This window comes from Callithrix jacchus, chromosome X (assembly GCF_049354715.1).
Source record: "Callithrix jacchus isolate 240 chromosome X, calJac240_pri, whole genome shotgun sequence".
NCBI classification, from domain to species: domain Eukaryota; kingdom Metazoa; phylum Chordata; class Mammalia; order Primates; family Cebidae; genus Callithrix; species Callithrix jacchus.
Window position 1 is genome coordinate 141,814,249 of NC_133524.1, and position 20,313 is coordinate 141,834,561.

Sequence of the window (20,313 nt, forward strand, 5' to 3'; positions counted from 1 at the left end):
ATCAACTTAAATTGATACCAGTTGTACTCAAACTATTCCAAAAAATGGAGGAGAGGGAAATACTTTCAAAATCATTCAAAAACTCCTGTTTTACCCTGATACCAAAACTGGACAAAGACACATCACAAAGGAAAAAACAAAACTACAGGCAAAAATGTCTGATGGGTATTGATGCTAAAATTCTCAACTAAATACTAGCAAATCAAATTAAACAATACATTACAAAGATCATTCATCATGACCACGTGTAACTTATGGCTGGTATGCAAAAAGGTATGATCATGCACAAATCAGTCAGTCTGATACAGCATATCAACAGAATGAAAGCTAAAAGCCATAGAATCATTTCAATTGATGCTGAAAGGACATTTGATAAAATTCAATATACTTTTATGTTAAAAACCCTGAAAAAAACTGAACTGGGTATAGAATGAACATACATCAACATAATAAAAGCCATCTATGTCAGACCCATAGCATATTTGTATTTATTTATGATTTTATTTTATTTTATTCCGTTTTTGAGACAGAGTCTTGCTCTGTCACCCACGTTGGTATGCACTGGCCCCAACTCGGTTCACTGCAACCCCTGCCTCCTGGTTTCAAGCAATTTGCATTCCTCAGCCCATGGAGTAGCTGGGACTACAGGCATGCGCCATCACGCCCAGCTAATCTTTACTATTTTTCGTAGAGATGGGTTTTGCCTTGTTGTCCAGGCTTGTCTCAATCTCCTGAGCTCAGGCAATCTGCCCCAATTAGCTTCCTAAAGTGCTGGGATTACAGGTGTGAGCCACTGTGCCTGACCTCATAGCATATTTCTTTTAAATGGCATCTGTTTTTCCAATTTACTCATTCTACAACGGAGGGATCCAAAGTCTGAAGAAGGTATGCAGTTTGCCCAGATTGCCAGAAAGAATATGAGATTTAGGGCAGAATGAACCTAGGTTTGAACACTGTTGCACAATTATTGACATGCTGAGCTTCTCTGGGCCACAATTTCCTCACCAGTAAATGGGGTCCCTATGGTGGTTTCTACCTCCTGATACTGCTGTGAGTATTGCATTTCTGCTGAACATCGTCCCTCTGTCTGCCTTTCCAGATCAACTTATCACCCTTTTTCACCCACTCTGTCCTGGAAGGCTGTTTAGAGGGCTTCTCTCAATGGGCTCCTGGGCTCTCTGATGTCCACTGGGTTTCGCTAATGGGGAGCCTCAAGGAGTCAGAGGTGGGAGGGAGAAAGGAAGGAGAGTGAGGGCTGTGGACCTATTCTCCTGGCTCCATCCCTGTGAGTCACCTCGGGCTGGATGAGTCTCTTGGTAGAGGTCACTGTTCATCTCCAGATAGCCATTTCCTCATGATTATTGACCATTGTAGGTTCTAGTAACCACTTCCTCCCTGCTCTCATTCCTTTAGGTCTGGAGTGATGGCAGCTGCTACTAGCACAATCTCTGATGTTCCCCCTGCATCCACCTGTTTGCAAATGGTTCCTTTGCAGGCAAATATTTGTCAAATTGTTCCATTTTGGATGGACCATCTGTTTGATCTAGATACTACATGCTCAGCGCAGAGCCTGACATATAGCAGGTTCTTGGGGTATGGAATCTATTGCTAGTAGTAGTAGCGGTAGTCATGTCGAGGTAGTAGTGGCTGTAGTGGAGGTAATGGTGCTGGCATTTTTCAAAGCCACTCATTCAGTCACATTCAAAGTCAGCAGTAGGATTTATCCCTCTTTCATAACCAACTCTTTCTCATTGATTACTCTTCACCTGTCTGTGTTCTGGAGCAAAACATATGGTTGGTTTCTAACACCTTGCTCTCTGTGGCCAGAGTGGAGCACATCCCAAGAAGATCCTTTCCTATAGCTGGTACTTTGCGTGGTGTTTAAATCTGCCTTAGGCAGCTAAAAAGTGTGACAAAAATTATTGAAAATGTAGTTGAGGGTTATTACTATGACTTAACTAGTGTCAATTTACAATAGCATTTGTACAAAGGCCCGAAAACGAGCTGAAAAGGTATCCAGTGGTCCCTGGTTCTGGTCCTGGCTTCATCTCTGACTTATGGCATGGCATAAGAGAGTGTGTCACTCAACCTGATATGATAAGGAACAATATTCTTGAAAACTGAACACATCAGAAATCTTTTAAAAAGTTCAATACGATGAACCCATCGTACGCTGATGACCTTAAATTTTTTAAATTCATTTTAGTGACAAATATAACATAATCGTTAAGTTTTTCAATACGTGTTATTTTATAATGTAAGCTGTCATCTTTCAATAGGAATATACACTGAATGTGTTCCTAACATTTTGATGAATTTTCTTTGGATGGAGATATACTCATCAAAACATTTTTTGGTAAAGAAATTTAAAAAACAATGATAAAAGGTAATAAATAAAATAATTGAAAGCTGTTATTTTCAGCAATTTTAATCAGTATTGACCTACCCTATTGGATGCAGTGTGCCTGTTGATTCTTGCTTGATTTTTGTATTTTTTTTTGTTTTTGTCCATTATAACATGACCTGACAGGGTGCTGTCCTCACTGCTAATTGCAGACAAGAGTCCAAAGGAAATAAATACTTAGATGTGAGTTTGTAAGGGTTTACTAAATGGAATTGTTAATCTCTAGACAACATCGGGGATTCACTAAAAAAATAAAGTATACCTTAATAACAATGTTCACCTGATGTGTTAGTGTTTAGACGACAGGCTTGGGAATGCTATGAATTATTTGTTTCTGAAAATTAGCAGAGCATTTTGCTAGTTTTTTATTGATTTTATAGTGTATGAAGTAAAGATATAGTAGCTTGGTGAACACTAGAACGAAAACCCGAGGTCTAATTCTCTTTTGTTTTATTTATCAACTTTTTTTCCCCATTATTGAGTTTCGTGACTTTCTATAGAGAACGGCACAAGTGTCAAGCTGTGGGGTAAATCTAGGGCCATGCCTTGTCTATCTTTGGCCTTCTGTCTTATTCTCTTTTAAAACATTTTTAGTTTTTATTTTGAAACAATTATAAGTTCGCAAGAAATTTCAAAATACGCACCCAGAGGCCTTATATACCCTTTACCCAATCTCATCAATAGTAAAATCTTAGGTACACTACCACATTACACGTTCAAAACTAAAACACTGACAGTGATACAATCCAGAGCTTTTTAAGATTCAACACTTTTCTTTTGGCTATTCTAGAAAATTTATATTTTTGTATGAATATTATAATTATCCTGTTAATTTATATTAAGAAGCCTTCCTAGAATTGTGATTAGGATTCAGTTGAAGCCACAGATGGAATTTGGAAATAACTGACATCTTACAATATTGAATCGTCTAACTGAAAATCAAAGTATACATCTCAATTCTTTTCCTTATGTCATTAATTTATCTTTGCAAATTTTGTTGTTTTAAGTATACAGATCATTTATGTCTCTGTTCAGATTTATCCCTAAGCATTTAATATTTTAGTGGTATTTTACATTTCACCATTCTTAATTTCAACTTCTACTTGTTCACTTCTAATATATAAACATACAATTGATTTATATGTTGACCTCCTATCCTGCAATCTTGCTAACCTCAATGATTGTAGAAGCCTTTTTTAAGATTGACTTTTCTACACAGACTCTCATGTAGTCTTTGACAAAAGATACTCTTACTTCTCCCCTTCCGATCTGAATGCCATTTTTTTTCCACTGGACACAATTTGCAGTATAAAGTACAATTATGCCCACACTGGTGCACATGTTGGTCTTAGATTGCAGTATGCTGCATGTAAACACTCAGAACAGCTTCCAGCACTTGAATATCCATTCCTCCCTGCACTGCACATACTGGTAGAATTCACGTTGGAATACTACATTTACTATGTACAGACACCCTTCATTTGAAACAAGACTAGGATACACAGGAGAGCATCTTTTTTCAGTAAAGTTTTGACAGACTGAAAGCCAACATTTCAGATTGGAAATAGGACACTTAAATGAACTACATGGACATTGGGTAAATAATATTGGTTGAAATTTGCCTGGCAGTAGGCTAAAAGTAAACTGTCTTCAAGGTGCATATGAAGGAACTGTAGGTGGGAAATGGGATAATTCACATCTCCACCAATAATTAGATGTAGCCACACTAGCTTGACGGGATTTCAGGTGAGACATCTAAAATGCTAGGTCATGGTGGGGGCTGGAAGATAAAAAATGTATTACTTAATATGAAGGGCTGTGGGGAAGAGCTTGAAGGAATCATCCTCTCACTTGATGTGAGCCATGACATTAAACATAGAGAAATGAGGAGTGTTTAAGATCAGTTTGGGATGCATCTTCAGGGGATGGTGAAACAACAACAGCATTTGGTTTTCTCTACATCCCTTTCATCCTTTGCCCCCAAGCCCAGGGAGTTGCCAGGGAGTTGCCAGGGAGTTGCCAGGGAATTGTCAGGGAGTTGCCAGGGAGTTGCCAGGGAGTTGTCAGGGAGTTGCCAGGGAGTTGCCAGGGAATTGTCAGGGAGTTATCAGGGGTGGTGCTTTGTGATGTCAAAGCCATCCTAGGACTGCCATTGGCTGGGACACTGCCTGTATGATCAAACAAAGCTCAAGGGTGTGGCTTTGCCTGGTCACCAGGAGGGTGCATATAGGGAGGGCAAAAGCTCTGGGACGACCCACTGGCAAGCTTCAATGTAGCTGTGGGTATCTGTACCCTAGAAGGGGCTAGTATACCCATTCTAGTACCTGCCATAATTATGGAAGGTCCAACGTCAAGCACCAACGGGAAGAAGAGGAAGAGTCCCTGTGAATCTAGTAATAAAGAAAGTGATGAGGTAAGATTGTTCAGTTTTGTAGGGAACGCTAGGATGAGAGAAGGACACATAGAGATGGGGTGGCTAAAATAGCAGCACAGAAATATTGCAGGCACCTGTGGAAGTGGGGGGCCAGCTTTATGCCATAGCCTACTGCTGTTTACAGTCTGGGGTAATTACAGGCGTGGGTAGGAGGGATCTAAGCACTGTGGTTTGCTGACTGGCAGGTTATTTATGAGATGTTCTTATGATTAGGTGGTTTGGCCCTTGTTCTGGTGAAATATCATTGTGGTGTTCCTTAGAGCTTTGCCAAGCAAGATGTGATAGTGATGTTTCTTTAGTGGGGCCTTTGTCTGCCCTGTGCTCAGGTGATTAGGCATGATGTCTCTCACAGCCTGAACCCCCATGGAATGTTTCACTTTGACCAAGGCCTGCAAAATAGCAAAGAGCTTACAAAATGGTGCAGTTTGGACTAACGCGGATGACCCTAGCCATGCTCCTCTTCTTCTTCCCCATAGATCCCTACCCTATGATTCCACCTTGTTCTTCTCTGGCACAAACCTCTTTCTCAACCTGCATTTTTTCTTGTAAACAACCCCTCCTGCCAGCACGGCTATTCAGTCTCTACCATTTTCACCAAAAATAACGTCTTTCTGCCCTCTCCCTGGTTTCTTACCAGACACAGGAGACACTGAACGGAGCTTTAGCCTCTGAACAAAGCTTGAAGAAGACCAAAAAATCACAATATCCAACAATATTAGTGTTTTACTACAGGAAGGGTAAGAAAATATGTTCAAATCAAATGGAGAAAGACCAGTCCCGACAGAATTCCATTGATCCAATCCAAGAGGAGGGGGACAAAGACCTAGGCCCATGTGAAGGATCTTCACAGAAGGACGAAAACCTAGACTCATGGGAAGGATACTCACAAGAGGATGAAGACCTAGATGACTCAGCTGAAGGATCTTCACAGGAGGCCGAAGACCTAGACTCATGTGAAGGATCTTCACAGAAGGACGAAGAGCTCGACCCATGTGAGGGATCTTCACACAACGACAAAGACCTTGACTCATGGGAAGAATCTTCACAGAAGGACGAAGACCTCGACTCATGGGAAGGATACTCACAGGAGGATGAAGACCTCGACTCATATGGAGGATCTTCAAAGAAGGATGAAGACCTCGACTCATATGAAGGATCTTCAAAGAAGGATGAAGACCTCGGCCCATGGGAAGGATCTTCACAGAAGGACGAAGACCTCGACTCATGGGAAGGATATTCACAGGAGGATGAAGACCTCGACTCATATGAAGGATCTTCAAAGAAGGATGAAGACCTCGACTCATATGAAGGATATTCAAAGAAGGATGAAGACCTCGACTCATGGGAAGGATATTCACAGGAGGATGAAGACCTCGACTCATATGAAGGATCTTCAAAGAAGGATGAAGACCTCGACTCATATGAAGGATATTCAAAGAAGGATGAAGACCTCGGCCCATGGGAAGGATCTTCACAGAAGGACGAAGACCTCGGCTCATGGGAAGGATACTCACAGGAGGATGAAGACCTTGACTCATATGAAGGATCTTCAAAGAAGGATGAAGACCTCGACTCATATGAAGGATCTTCAAAGAAGGATGAAGACCTCGGCCCATGGGAAGGATCTTCACAGAAGGACAAAGACCTTGACTCATGGGAAGGATCTTCACAGGAGAACACAGACCGCGACACATGGGAAGGATCTTCACAGAGGGACGAAGACGTCGACCCATTGGAAGGACCTTCACAGAAGTACAAAGACCTCGACCCATGTAAAAAGTCTTCACAGCAGGACGAAGACCTCAACTCATGTGAACGCTCTTCACAGAAGGATGAAGACCTCAACTGATGTGACAGATCCTCACAGGAGGGTGGGCAGGATTAGTCACATGGGGAGAAACCCAATTGGACAAGTAACAACAACAACAAAATAAATGTTGAGGAGCTGATGACTGAGTGTCTCTCTGCCTGTTTTCTCATGGTGAGGAGGAAGGGAAGGGGAGAGGTAGGCATTCGAGAAGGGAGGGATATGAGGTCCTATAGGGTTGGTGGGCAGACCCACAGGTGTGGCAGACATTCTGAATAAGGACTTGGTGAAGGACTGATTCCTGGAGACAAATCTTCTTCCTAAAATTTTATCCCACAGGAGACAAAGTAGAGGATTTGGTGTTTCTTGGAGCATGTACATAATTAGAAGGGCACATAAAAAGAGCTGCATTGTATGTAGGTGACCGTGACACTCTTTCCACAATGAAGACATCAAAATCAACACCTCCAGGACATATACCTCATGGTAGTGTGTTTTCTAACTCACTCAACTCTTTGAGCAACTGAACACCCTCTAAAAGACCAAGAACCTCAACCTACGGAAAGTAAAACAGCACATCACACACACTAGAATGATGGTATTTGCAGGACATGGTCCCAATAGTAAGGCACTTCTTTGATAAGAAACTCTAGGTGGAGCAGGAGCCTACCAAATGTGGGACACTGGGAGTGGCCATTGTCTACTGCAGGCAATAAACGAAAGCATAGTCTACAGAGAATTTGAACACAATCATACAAGTACAAGTTGATACTTTTATTACCACTTCCATACACCAGTATTTCCATAGAATGTCAGTGACTAAGAATTGCATGTTCTTCACATGTACCACAAAACCTAAAATGCAATTAAAAAAAAAAACAAAGAAAAAAGGATTTCTTCCATGGAAAAAAATCCTGTTTCTATTGGAGGGAATACAGTAGAGTGGTTTTGGCATCAAGTGTAGAGGGCTGAGGTCTGTTCCTCGGGTTAATTGCTCAAGACGCACTCCTGTTGATTTACTCATTCACTCTCCTTTATTTCCATGACCCAGTTTTATTCCTCTTGTCTACATTGGCAATCCTTGTAATGCATTGATGTGCATCCTTTTCTCTGTATGAGTGTTAACATATGTCTCATACTGTTTGCGGACATTAGTTTTCAATTTCTGTATCCATCATCAAATCTTGTTTCACTCAGCCCTGTTTTTAAGATGCATCTGTGTATGTCTAATCTGTTCTTTTTTGTAAATGAATATGTCAGGTACGTTTTTGTATTTTCTAAATTTTAGGAAGATATTTTGATTTTTAATATTTGTACACACCTTCTTGTCCATGTTTTACGTTATACCTTAATATTACATTTGCTTTCAAGAGACTGTGCATAGTATCATGCATTTAATTTTGATTTCCACAAGTTCAATGTTAGTATGTAGAAGTATGATGGATTTTTTACTTTTACTTTAAAGAAATGTTGTTATGACATTTGAGGTTTACAACATATTATGGAATACAGGAACTAAAATTGTTACTATGGTCAAGCAGATTAGCATATCTCTCTTCTCAGATTTTTTTTTTTTAATTGCGATGGAGTTTCACTCTTGTTACACAGGCTGGAGTGCAATAGAGCAATCTCGGCTCACCGCAACCTCTGCCTCCTGGGTTCAGGCAATTCTCCTGCCTCAGCCTCTTGAGTAGCTGGGATTACAGGTGTGAGCCACCACGCCCAGCCTCTTCTCTAATTTTTAAGTGTGTGAAAATAGCAGCAAAAATTTTATTTAACAAAAATTCATAAGACAATTTCCTTTAGCCCCTCTGTACATTAGGTCTTTAGACTTGTTCATCCTACATATCTGCCATTTTATATCCTTCAACCTCCATCTCCTCATTTCCCCTCCCACCTCCAATGTTTCATTCTTTACCTCCGTCTATTTGAGCCCCTAAGTTATACAGTCTACATATGAGACCATTGAATCATTTTCTTTTTGTCTGGATTATTTAACTTAGTGTGATGTTCTCCAGGATCATTCATGTTGTGGCAGATGTGAAGATCTCCTCTTTAAGATCAAATAATATTTTGTTCTGTATAAATATATGTAACAAAACCCCCCCCTCCCCCTGTCACATTTTCAAATCCATTCATCCACTGATGGGCATTTAATTTGTCTCTATATCTTGGCTATTGTTAATAATGCTACAATGAATATGAGACTGCAGATATATATTTTTTTTAGACAGAGTCTCGCTCTGTTGCCAAGGCTGGAGTGCAGTGGTGTGATCTAGGCTCACTGCAACCTCTGCCTCCTGGACTCAAGTGATTCTCCAGCCTCAGCCTCCAGAGTAGCTGGGACTACAAGCATGTGCCACCACACCTGGCTAAGTTTTGTATTTTTAGTAGAGACAGGGTTTCAACATATTGGTCAGGCTGGTCTTAAACTCCTGACCTGGTGATCCATCCACCTGGGCCTCCCAAAGTGCTGGGATTACAGGTGTGAACCACTGTGACCAGCCAAGAGTGAAGATATCTTTATGAGGCTGTGATTTCATCTCCTCTGGGTATTTATACAGAAGAAGGATTGCTGTGTCATATGGTAGTCACTTTGTTTCTTTGAGATGGAGTTTCACTCTGTCACCCAGGCTGGAGTGCAATGGTGTAATTTAGGCTCACTGCAACCTCCACCTCCCTGGTTCAAGTGATTCTCCTCCATCAGCCTCCTGAGTAGCCGGGACTACAGGCACGTGTCACCACACATGGCTAATTTTTGTATTTTTACTATAGATGAGTTTTCACTATGTTGGCCAGGCTGGTTGCAAACTCCTGACCTCAAGAGATATGCCTGTCTCAGCCTCCCAAAGGGCTGGGATTACAGGCATGAGCCGCCATGCCCAGCGGCCAACTTTTTCATTTCTTTAGTAACCTCCATACTGTTTTACATAATGGTTATACCAATCTACATTTCCACCAACAGTGTACCAGGGTTCTTTCTTCTCCTCACCCTCATCAACATTTGCTATTTATTGTCTTTTTGATAACAGCATTCTTAATGAGTGTGAAGTGATGCAGTGGTTTTAATTAGGCATTTCTCTTATAATTAATTATACTGAATGCCTTTTAATATATCTGTAAACATGTCAAAATACTATGGAGAACTACCAGAGTACCTTTACTCAGTCTCCTCCACTGATCTTGCAAAAGTATAGTACAACATCACAACCAGAAAATGGACATTAAATACCAGATGTGGGTGATGGGGGGAAGAAGGCAGCAAACCACCTTGCCATGTATCTACCTATATAACAATTCTGCATGATCTGCACATGTACCCCAGGACCTAAAGGACAATGAAAAAAGAAAAAGCAAAAAGAAAATGGACATTAATACACTCTATCTATTCACATTTCATCAGTTTTACACGTGTTCATCTGTGTGTGTGTGTGTGTGTGTGTGTGTGTGTGTGTGTTTAGTTATATTCAGTTTTGTAACTGTTTTTTGCTAAGTCATATCATTGTCAGGGATAATATGAAACAATAAAATATACTAAATATCAGCCAACAAAATCTAGTTTTCTTTTCTCTATCCAAATACTAAATGCCTATTACTGATTTACAGAACAAAATTCCCCTAATATCATCTTTGGAATAGACAACTGTTCTTTCGAGTTGTCAGACAACAAGGTAAAAACCAAAAATTACAATGCTTTTCTTCTTACTCTTTGATATGTACAATTGAAGGTATTTGTCATTGCAAACTAATATTTCCATCCAGCATGCGACATGAAAGCATTTTTCATATTTGGATAGTAATAAAGCATCACACTCTTCATTCTTAGACATTTCAGAGGGAAAAAAAAAAAAACCTTAAGGTAAGAGAGGTGGAGTAAGAACAGCAGAAAACAAGCCTCCACAGATCAGCCCCCTCGCAATGACAGAAGTTTAACAACCATCCACACAGAACAAAACACCTCTATAGGAACCAAAAATCAGGTGAACTCTCATAGTACTTGCTTGTATCACTGAAAGAGACACTGACAAGTTAGAAAAAAAAAAACAGTCTTAAGTCGCTAACACTACCCCTTCCCTACCCTAGGCAGTGGCAGTGTGGTGTAAAGAGCATCTTTGGAAGCCGGAAGAGCGAGAGCACAGCAGTTGTGAGGCACTGAACTCAGTCCTGTCTCTTACGGCAGAAAGGAAACCCAGACCAAACTTAGCTGACTCCCACCTGGGAAGGGAGCATTTAAACCAGCTCAAGACAGAGGGGAATCGCCCATCCCAGCAATCATAACTTGAGTTCCCACAAGCCTTGCCACCAGGGGCTCATCTGTTCCAGGTTTCTCAGAAAACCTTAAAGGCAGTCTCGGCCATAAGGACTGCAGCTCTAGCACTGAACTGGGCCCAGAGACAGTGGACTGTGGCGGGGCTGTGGAAGGGTGCAGATGACCTACTGAGACACCAGCTGGGGCAGCCGAGGGTGTGCTGGCGTCATCCCTGCCCTAGCCCCACAGACTGCACAGCTGGCAGCTCCAAAAAAGAGCCCTTCCTTCCTCTTGAGGAGAGGAGAGGGGATTGTGAGGAACGTTTTTTTCCTTGTGTCTTGAATACCAGCTCAACCACAGCAGAATAGGCCACTGGTCAGAGTTGTGAAGCCCGTGTTCCAGGCAATACCTTCTGGACAGCATGACTAGACACACCCTGGGCTGGAAAGAAACGTGCTGTCTTGAAAGAAATGACCAGGTCCTGGCAGCATTTATAACCGGCTAACTGAATAACCCTTTGGACTCGAATAAACATTGAGGGCCTTGGGTTATTCTCTGAGACTCACTGGCTTCAGGTACCATCATAGCAAGAAGGGATACAGTAACACATGGGCTATCGGAGCCCCCGGTTCAAGGATGTGACTCTTGGACAGCATTTCTGGACCTGCCCTGGACTACACAGGCACCCACTACCCTGAAGGGCGAGTCCCAGTCCAGGGAGCATTCACCATGAGCTGACTTCAGCACCCGTGGGACTTAAGGGAGCATCAGTGGTAGTGCTGCAGTACTCTTTCTGGCCTGCAGCAGGGGTGACTACAAGGTGAGGCTCCCTCGCCTTTGGGAAAGGAAGGGAAGTGTGAGAAGAACTGCTTCTTGTGGCTTTAGCCCCAGCTCAGATGCAATACAATAGAACACCAGGTAGAGTTCTAAGATCTTTAACTAATTCCTGACTCCCGGATAGCACCTCTGAACTGACCTCTGGGAACTCACTGCCCTGAAAGGAAGGACACAGGCCTGGTTAGCTTTGCCACCTGCTGATTACAGAGCCTTAGGGCTGTGAGCAAATATAGGCAGGGGCCAGGGGGTGGTTACAGCAGGCCTTGGGCAAGACCCAGAGCTGTGCTGGCTTCAGGTCTGACCCACCACAGTCATAGTGCTGGTGGCCAGAGGAGTGCCTGTGTCACTCTACCCCCAGCTTTAGATGGCTCAGAACATGGAGAGAGAGAGACACAAACAGTTTGTCTAGGAGAAAGTAAGGGGAGAGAACAAGAGTCTCTGCCTGATTACCCAGAGACTTCTCCTGGATCTTTTCCGAGACCATCAAGGTGGTACCTCCACAAGTATGCGAGAACGGCAGCATTAGTGAGCTTGGGGTGCACCCAAAAGCAGATACAGCTTAAACGCAAACACCCAAGTATTTGCAATTTATCTGGAAAACATTATCAAGAGGGATGGGTGCGAACAAATTCAGACAGTGAAGACTACAATAAATACCTAACTCTTCATTGACCAGACACCAAAGAATAGCTAATAGTATCGACACCATCCGGGAAAACATAACCTCACTGAATGAAGCAAATAAGCCACAGGGACCAATTCTGAAGAAAAAGATACGTAACCATTCAACAGAGTATTCAAAATACCTGTGTTGCTCAAATTCAAAGTAATTCACTATAATATAGAGAATTCAGAGTTATATCAGATAAGTTTAACAATGAGTTTGAAATAATTAAAAGGAATCAAGATGAAATTCTGGAGCTGAAAAATGCAAGGGATAGACTGTAGAATTTATCAAATTTTCTTATTTTTTTAAATTTTTTATTGGATTTTAGGTTTTGGGGTACATGAGCAGAGCATGTAAGACAGTTGCGTAGGAACACACATGGCAGTGTGCTTTTCTTTCCTTGTCCCCTTCACCCACATTTGGCATTTCTCCCCAGGCTATCCCTCCCCACCTCCCCCTCCCACTGGCCCTCCCCTTTTCCCCCAATAGACCCCAGTGTTTAGTACTCCCCTTTCTGTGTCCATGTGTTCTCATTTTTCATCACCCACCTATGAGTGAGAATATGCGGTGTTTCATTTTCTGTTCTTGTGTCAGTTTGCTGAGGATGACGTTCTCCAGATTCATCCATGTCCCTACAAACGACACAAACTCATCATTTCTGATTTCTGCATAATATTAAGAAAATTTGATTGCTGCATAAGATTCCATGGTGTATTATGCAGCAATCAAATTTTCTTAATAGCAGAAACCATCAAGCAGAAGAAAGAATTAGTAAGTGTGAAGACCAGCCATCTGCAAATCTACAGTCAAGAAAAACAAAAGAATAAAAAGAGTAGAAATCAATGAAGCATGCCTATAGGATCGAGAAGATAGCCTCAAAAGGACAAATCTAAGATTTAGTGGCCTTTAAGAGGAGATAGAAAAAAAACCTATGGGTATACAGTTTCTTCAAATGGATAATAATAGAGAACTTTCCAAACATAAGGAAAGGTATCAATATGGAAGTATAAGAATATTATAGAACAACAAGCATATTTAACTCAAAGAAGTCTACCTCGAGTCATTTAATAATCAAATTCCCAAAAAGCAAGGATAAAGAAGGGTTCTTAAAACAGAAAGATAAGAGAAACCAACAACATCCTATGAATCTCCAATATGGCTGGCGGCAGACATTTCAGTGGAAACTTTTCAGGCCAGGAGAGAAAGGCATGATATATTTAAAGTGCTGAAGGATAAAAATCTTTTGCCTTAGAATAATATATCTGAAAAAACGATCTTTCAAACTTGAAGCACAAAACTCAGGGGTAAATGTAATTACTCAGGGGTAATTGTGAGAACAAAACTCAGTGGTAATTGTAAAAGTGAATATTATAACAATGTAATTGTACTGTGTAAACTACTCTTATTCTAAGTAGAAGGATTATGGATAAACCAATAAAAAATAACTTCAACTTTTCCAGACATAGTCATTACAATAATATATAAATAGAAACAACAAAAAGTCAAAAAGCAGTGAGACGAAGTTGAGGTGCAATTTTTATCAGTTTTATTTATTTGTTTTTTGCTTCTTTGTTTCTTTATGCAACTAGAACTAAGTAGTTATCAGATTAAAATAATGGGTTTAAGATAGTATGTGCAAGCCTCATGGTAACTTCCAACTAAAAAATATACAATGGATACACAAAAATAAAAGGTATGAAACTAAACCATAAACTCACAGAAAAATCATCTTCACTAAAGGAAGACAGGAAGGAAAGAAGAAAGGAGGAGTAGATCATGAAACCATCAGAAAATAAATAACAAAATGACAGGAGTAAGTTTTTCCTTATGAATAATAATATTGAATGTAAATGGGCTAAACTCTTCAATTAAAATACTTTGACTTGCTGAATGTATGAAAAAACAAGACACATTGATCTGTTGCCTAACCGAAACACACTTATCTATAAAGACACACATAGCCTTGAAATAAAGGAATGGAAAAAGATATTCCATCTCAATGGAAACCCAAAAGAAGCAGGATTAGTTGTATTCAAAGCAGACAGATAGATTTCAAGATGAAAACTATAAGGGGAAGAAAAGGTAACTACATAATAAAGAAAGGATTGGTTCAGCAAGAGGATACAAAAATTTTACATATATATGCACCCAACACTGGAGCACCGAGATATATAAAGGAAACAGCATTAGAACTAATGAGAGAGACAGGTCCCAACACAGTAAGAGTGGCAGACTTCAACACCCCACTTTCAGCAATGTGCAGATCTTTCAGACATAAAAGTCAACAAAGAAACATCAATCAGACTTAATCTGCATTACAGACCAAATGGATCTCATAAACATTAACAAAACACTTATTCCAAGGCCTGCAGAGTACACCTTCTTTTACTCAGCACATGGATCATTCTCAAGGATAAGAATATAAGTTAGGTCATAAACCAAGTTTTAAAACATTTAAACAACTTAAAACACTATCAAGGATCTTCTCTGACCACCAAAAAATAAAACTGGAAACTAATAAGAAAAGGAATTCTAGAAACTATACAAATACATAGAAATTAAACAACATGCTCCTGAATTACCAGTGGGTCAATGAAGAAATTAAGAAGTAGATTGAAAAGTTTCTAAAATAATAATGGAAACACAACATACCAAAACCCATGGGATACAGCAAAAGCAACACTAAGTAGGAATTTTCTAGATAGAAGTTTCTACATTTAAAAAGCACAACTGCAAATAAATAATCTTATGATACATCTTAAAAAACTAGAAAAACAAGATCAAAGTGAGTCCAAAATTCATAGAAGAAAATACATATTAGTGATCAGAGCAGAAATAAATAAAACTAAAATGAAGAAAATCAATACAGAATAGAGATGAAACAAAAAGTTGGCTTTCGGAAAGCTTTACAAAATTGACAAACTTTAGCCAGACTAAGTAAGAAAAACCAGAGAAAATCCAAATAAATAAAATCAGAGAGTAAAAGGGGGCATGACAACTGATACTGCAGAAATTCAAAGGATCGTTAGTGGTGACTATGAGAAACTGTATGAAAATGTATTGGAAAATCTCCAAGAAATGCATAAATTCTTATCCATACAACTTACCAAGTCTGCATGAAGATATCCAAAACCTGAATAAACCAAAGATATGTAACAAGTTAAAAGCCATAATAAGCAGTCTTCCAGTAAAGGAAAGCCCAGGACTTGATGGCTTCACTGTTGAATTCTACCAAACATTTAAAGAAGAACCAGAATCAACTTAAATTGATACCAGTTGTACTCAAACTATTCCAAAAAATGGAGGAGAGGGAAATACTTTCAAAATCATTCAAAAACTCCTGTTTTACCCTGATACCAAAACTGGACAAAGACACATCACAAAGGAAAAAACAAAACTACAGGCAAAAATGTCTGATGGGTATTGATGCTAAAATTCTCAACTAAATACTAGCAAATCAAATTAAACAATACATTACAAAGATCATTCATCATGACCACGTGTAACTTATGGCTGGTATGCAAAAAGGTATGATCATGCACAAATCAGTCAGTCTGATACAGCATATCAACAGAATGAAAGCTAAAAGCCATAGAATCATTTCAATTGATGCTGAAAGGACATTTGATAAAATTCAATATACTTTTATGTTAAAAACCCTGAAAAAAACTGAACTGGGTATAGAATGAACATACATCAACATAATAAAAGCCATCTATGTCAGACCCATAGCATATTTGTATTTATTTATGATTTTATTTTATTTTATTCCGTTTTTGAGACAGAGTCTTGCTCTGTCACCCACGTTGGTATGCACTGGCCCCAACTCGGTTCACTGCAACCCCTGCCTCCTGGTTTCAAGCAATTTGCATTCCTCAGCCCATGGAGTAGCTGGGACTACAGGCATGCGCCACCACACCCAGCTAATCTTTACTATTTTTCGTAGAGATGGGTTTTGCCTTGTTGTCCAGGCTCGTCTCAATCTCCTGAGCTCGGGCAATCTGCCCCACTTAGCCTCCTAAAGTGCTGGGATTACAGGTGTGAGCCACTGTGCCTGACCTCATAGCATATTTCTTTTAAATGGCATCTGTTTTTCCAATTTACTCATTCTACAACGGAGGGATCCAAAGTCTGAAGAAGGTATGCAGTTTGCCCAGATTGCCAGAAAGAATATGAGATTTAGGGCAGAATGAACCTAGGTTTGAACACTGTTGCACAATTATTGACATGCTGAGCTTCTCTGGGCCACAATTTCCTCACCAGTAAATGGGGTCCCTATGGTGGTTTCTACCTCCTGATACTGCTGTGAGTATTGCATTTCTGCTGAACATCGTCCCTCTGTCTGCCTTTCCAGATCAACTTATCACCCTTTTTCACCCACTCTGTCCTGGAAGGCTGTTTAGAGGGCTTCTCTCAATGGGCTCCTGGGCTCTCTGATGTCCACTGGGTTTCGCTAATGGGGAGCCTCAAGGAGTCAGAGGTGGGAGGGAGAAAGGAAGGAGAGTGAGGGCTGTGGACCTATTCTCCTGGCTCCATCCCTGTGAGTCACCTAGGGCTGGATGAGTCTCTTGGTAGAGGTCACTGTTCATCTCCAGATAGCCATTTCCTCATGATTATTGATCATTGTAGGTTCTAGTAACCACTTCCTCCCTGCTCTCATTCCTTTAGGTCTGGAGTGATGGCAGCTGCTACTAGCACAATCTCTGATGTTCCCCCTGCATCCACCTGTTTGCAAATGGTTCCTTTGCAGGCAAATATTTGTCAAATTGTTCCATTTTGGATGGACCATCTGTTTGATCTAGATACTACATGCTCAGCGCAGAGCCTGACATATAGCAGGTTCTTGGGGTATGGAATCTATTGCTAGTAGTAGTAGCGGTAGTCATGTCGAGGTAGTAGTGGCTGTAGTGGAGGTAATGGTGCTGGCATTTTTCAAAGCCACTCATTCAGTCACATTCAAAGTCAGCAGTAGGAATTATCCCTCTTTCATAACCAACTCTTTCTCATTGATTACTCTTCACCTGTCTGTGTTCTGGAGCAAAACATATGGTTGGTTTCTAACACCTTGCTCTCTGTGGCCAGAGTGGAGCACATCCCAAGAAGATCCTTTCCTATAGCTGGTACTTTGTGTGGTGTTTAAACCTGCCTTAGGCAGCTAAAAAGTGTGACAAAAATTATTGAAAATGTAGTTGAGGGTTATTACTATGACTTAACTAGTGTCAATTTACAATAGCATTTGTACAAAGGCCCGAAAACGAGCTGAAAAGGTATCCAGTGGTCCCTGGTTCTGGTCCTGGCTTCATCTCTGACTTATGGCATGGCATAAGAGAGTGTGTCACTCAACCTGATATGATAAGGAACAATATTCTTGAAAACTGAACACATCAGAAATCTTTTAAAAAGTTCAATACGATGAACTCATTGTACGCTGATGACCTTAAATTTTTAAAATTCATTTTAGTGACAAATATAACATAATCGTTAAGTTTTTCAATACGTGTTATTTTATAATGTAAGCTGTCATCTTTCAATAGGAATATACACTGAATGTGTTCCTAACATTTTGATGAATTTTCTTTGGATGGAGATATACTCATCAAAACATTTTTTGGTAAAGAAATTTAAAAAACAATGATAAAAGGTAATAAATAAAATAATTGAAAGCTGTTATTTTCAGCAATTTTAATCAGTATTGACCTACCCTATTGGATGCAGTGTGCCTGTTGATTCTTGCTTGATTTTTGTATTTTTTTTTGTTTTTGTCCATTATAACATGACCTGACAGGGTGCTGTCCTCACTGCTAATTGCAGACAAGAGTCCAAAGGAAATAAATACTTAGATGTGAGTTTGTAAGGGTTTACTAAATGGAATTGTTAATCTCTAGACAACATCGGGGATTCACTAAAAAAATAAAGTATACCTTAATAACAATGTTCACCTGATGTGTTAGTGTTTAGACGACAGGCTTGGGAATGCTATGAATTATTTGTTTCTGAAAATTAGCAGAGCATTTTGCTAGTTTTTTATTGATTTTATAGTGTATGAAGTAAAGATATAGTAGCTTGGTGAACACTAGAACGAAAACCCGAGGTCTAATTCTCTTTTGTTTTATTTATCAACTTTTTTTCCCCATTATTGAGTTTCGTGACTTTCTATAGAGAACGGCACAAGTGTCAAGCTGTGGGGTAAATCTAGGGCCATGCCTTGTCTATCTTTGGCCTTCTGTCTTATTCTCTTTTAAAACATTTTTAGTTTTTATTTTGAAACAATTATAAGTTCGCAAGAAATTTCAAAATACGCACCCAGAGGCCTTATATACCCTTTACCCAATCTCATCAATAGTAAAATCTTAGGTACACTACCACATTACACGTTCAAAACTAAAACACTGACAGTGATACAATCCAGAGCTTTTTAAGATTCAACACTTTTCTTTTGGCTATTCTAGAAAATTTATATTTTTGTATGAATATTATAATTATCCTGTTAATTTATATTAAGAAGCCTTCCTAGAATTGTGATTAGGATTCAGTTGAAGCCACAGATGGAATTTGGAAATAACTGACATCTTACAATATTGAATCGTCTAACTGAAAATCAAAGTATACATCTCAATTCTTTTCCTTATGTCATTAATTTATCTTTGCAAATTTTGTTGTTTTAAGTATACAGATCATTTATGTCTCTGTTCAGATTTATCCCTAAGCATTTAATATTTTAGTGGTATTTTACATTTCACCATTCTTAATTTCAACTTCTACTTGTTCACTTCTAATATATAAACATACAATTGATTTATATGTTGACCTCCTATCCTGCAATCTTGCTAACCTCAATGATTGTAGAAGCCTTTTTTAAGATTGACTTTTCTACACAGACTCTCATGTAGTCTTTGACAAAAGATACTCTTACTTCTCCCCTTCCGATCTGAATGCCATTTTTTTTCCACTGGACACAATTTGCAGTATAAAGTACAATTATGCCCACACTGGTGCACATGTTGGTCTTAGATTGCAGTATGCTGCATGTAAACACTCAGAACAGCTTCCAGCACTTGAATATCCATTCCTCCCTGCACTGCACATACTGGTAGAATTCACGTTGGAATACTACATTTACTATGTACAGACACCCTTCATTTGAAAAAAGACTAGGATACACAGGAGAGCATCTTTTTTCAGTAAAGTTTTGACAGACTGAAAGCCAACATTTCAGATTGGAAATAGGACACTTAAATGAACTACATGGACATTGGGTAAATAATATTGGTTGAAATTTGCCTGGCAGTAGGCTAAAAGTAAACTGTCTTCAAGGTGCATATGAAGGAACTGTAGGTGGGAAATGGGATAATTCACATCTCCACCAATAATTAGATGTAGCCACACTAGCTTGACGGGATTTCAGGTGAGACATCTAAAATGCTAGGTCATGGTGGGGGCTGGAAGATAAAAAATGTATTACTTAATATGAAGGGCTGTGGGGAAGAGCTTGAAGGAATCATCCTCTCACTTGATGTGAGCCATGACATTAAACATAGAGAAATGAGGAGTGTTTAAGATCAGTTTGGGATGCATCTTCAGGGGATGGTGAAACAACAACAGCATTTGGTTTTCTCTACATCCCTTTCATCCTTTGCCCCCAAGCCCAGGGAGTTGCCAGGGAGTTGCCAGGGAGTTGCCAGGGAATTGTCAGGGAGTTGCCAGGGAGTTGCCAGGGAGTTGTCAGGGAGTTGCCAGGGAGTTGCCAGGGAGTTGTCAGGGAGTTATCAGGGGTGGTGCTTTGTGATGTCAAAGCCATCCTAGGACTGCCATTGGCTGGGACACTGCCTGTATGATCAAACAAAGCTCAAGGGTGTGGCTTTGCCTGGTCACCAGGAGGGTGCATATAGGGAGGGCAAAAGCTCTGGGACGACCC

The 20,313-nt window shown here is 40.0% G+C and overlaps 1 protein-coding gene across 1 annotated transcript; it reads left to right on the plus strand.

Moving 5' to 3' along the window:
• Positions 1-4,660: 4,660 nt before the first annotated feature.
• Positions 4,661-6,788, plus strand: LOC128930655 (uncharacterized). Its single transcript, XM_054251059.2, has 2 exons — positions 4,661-4,817; positions 5,476-6,788. The coding sequence occupies exons 1-2, from the start codon at positions 4,740-4,742 to the stop codon at positions 6,685-6,687; spliced, it is 1,290 nt and encodes a 429-aa protein (XP_054107034.2). The 5' UTR covers positions 4,661-4,739; the 3' UTR covers positions 6,688-6,788.
• The last annotated feature ends 13,525 nt before the right edge of the window (positions 6,789-20,313 follow it).

Bases quoted from the DNA above. Each gene is read 5' to 3' on its own strand.
- LOC128930655 (XM_054251059.2), top strand. From the start codon at position 4,740: ATGGAAGGTCCAACGTCAAGCACCAACGGGAAGAAGAGGAAGAGTCCC. The intron at 4,818-5,475 runs GTAAGATTGTTC...GTTTCTTACCAG, and splicing joins GTAATAAAGAAAGTGATGAG to ACACAGGAGACACTGAACGG.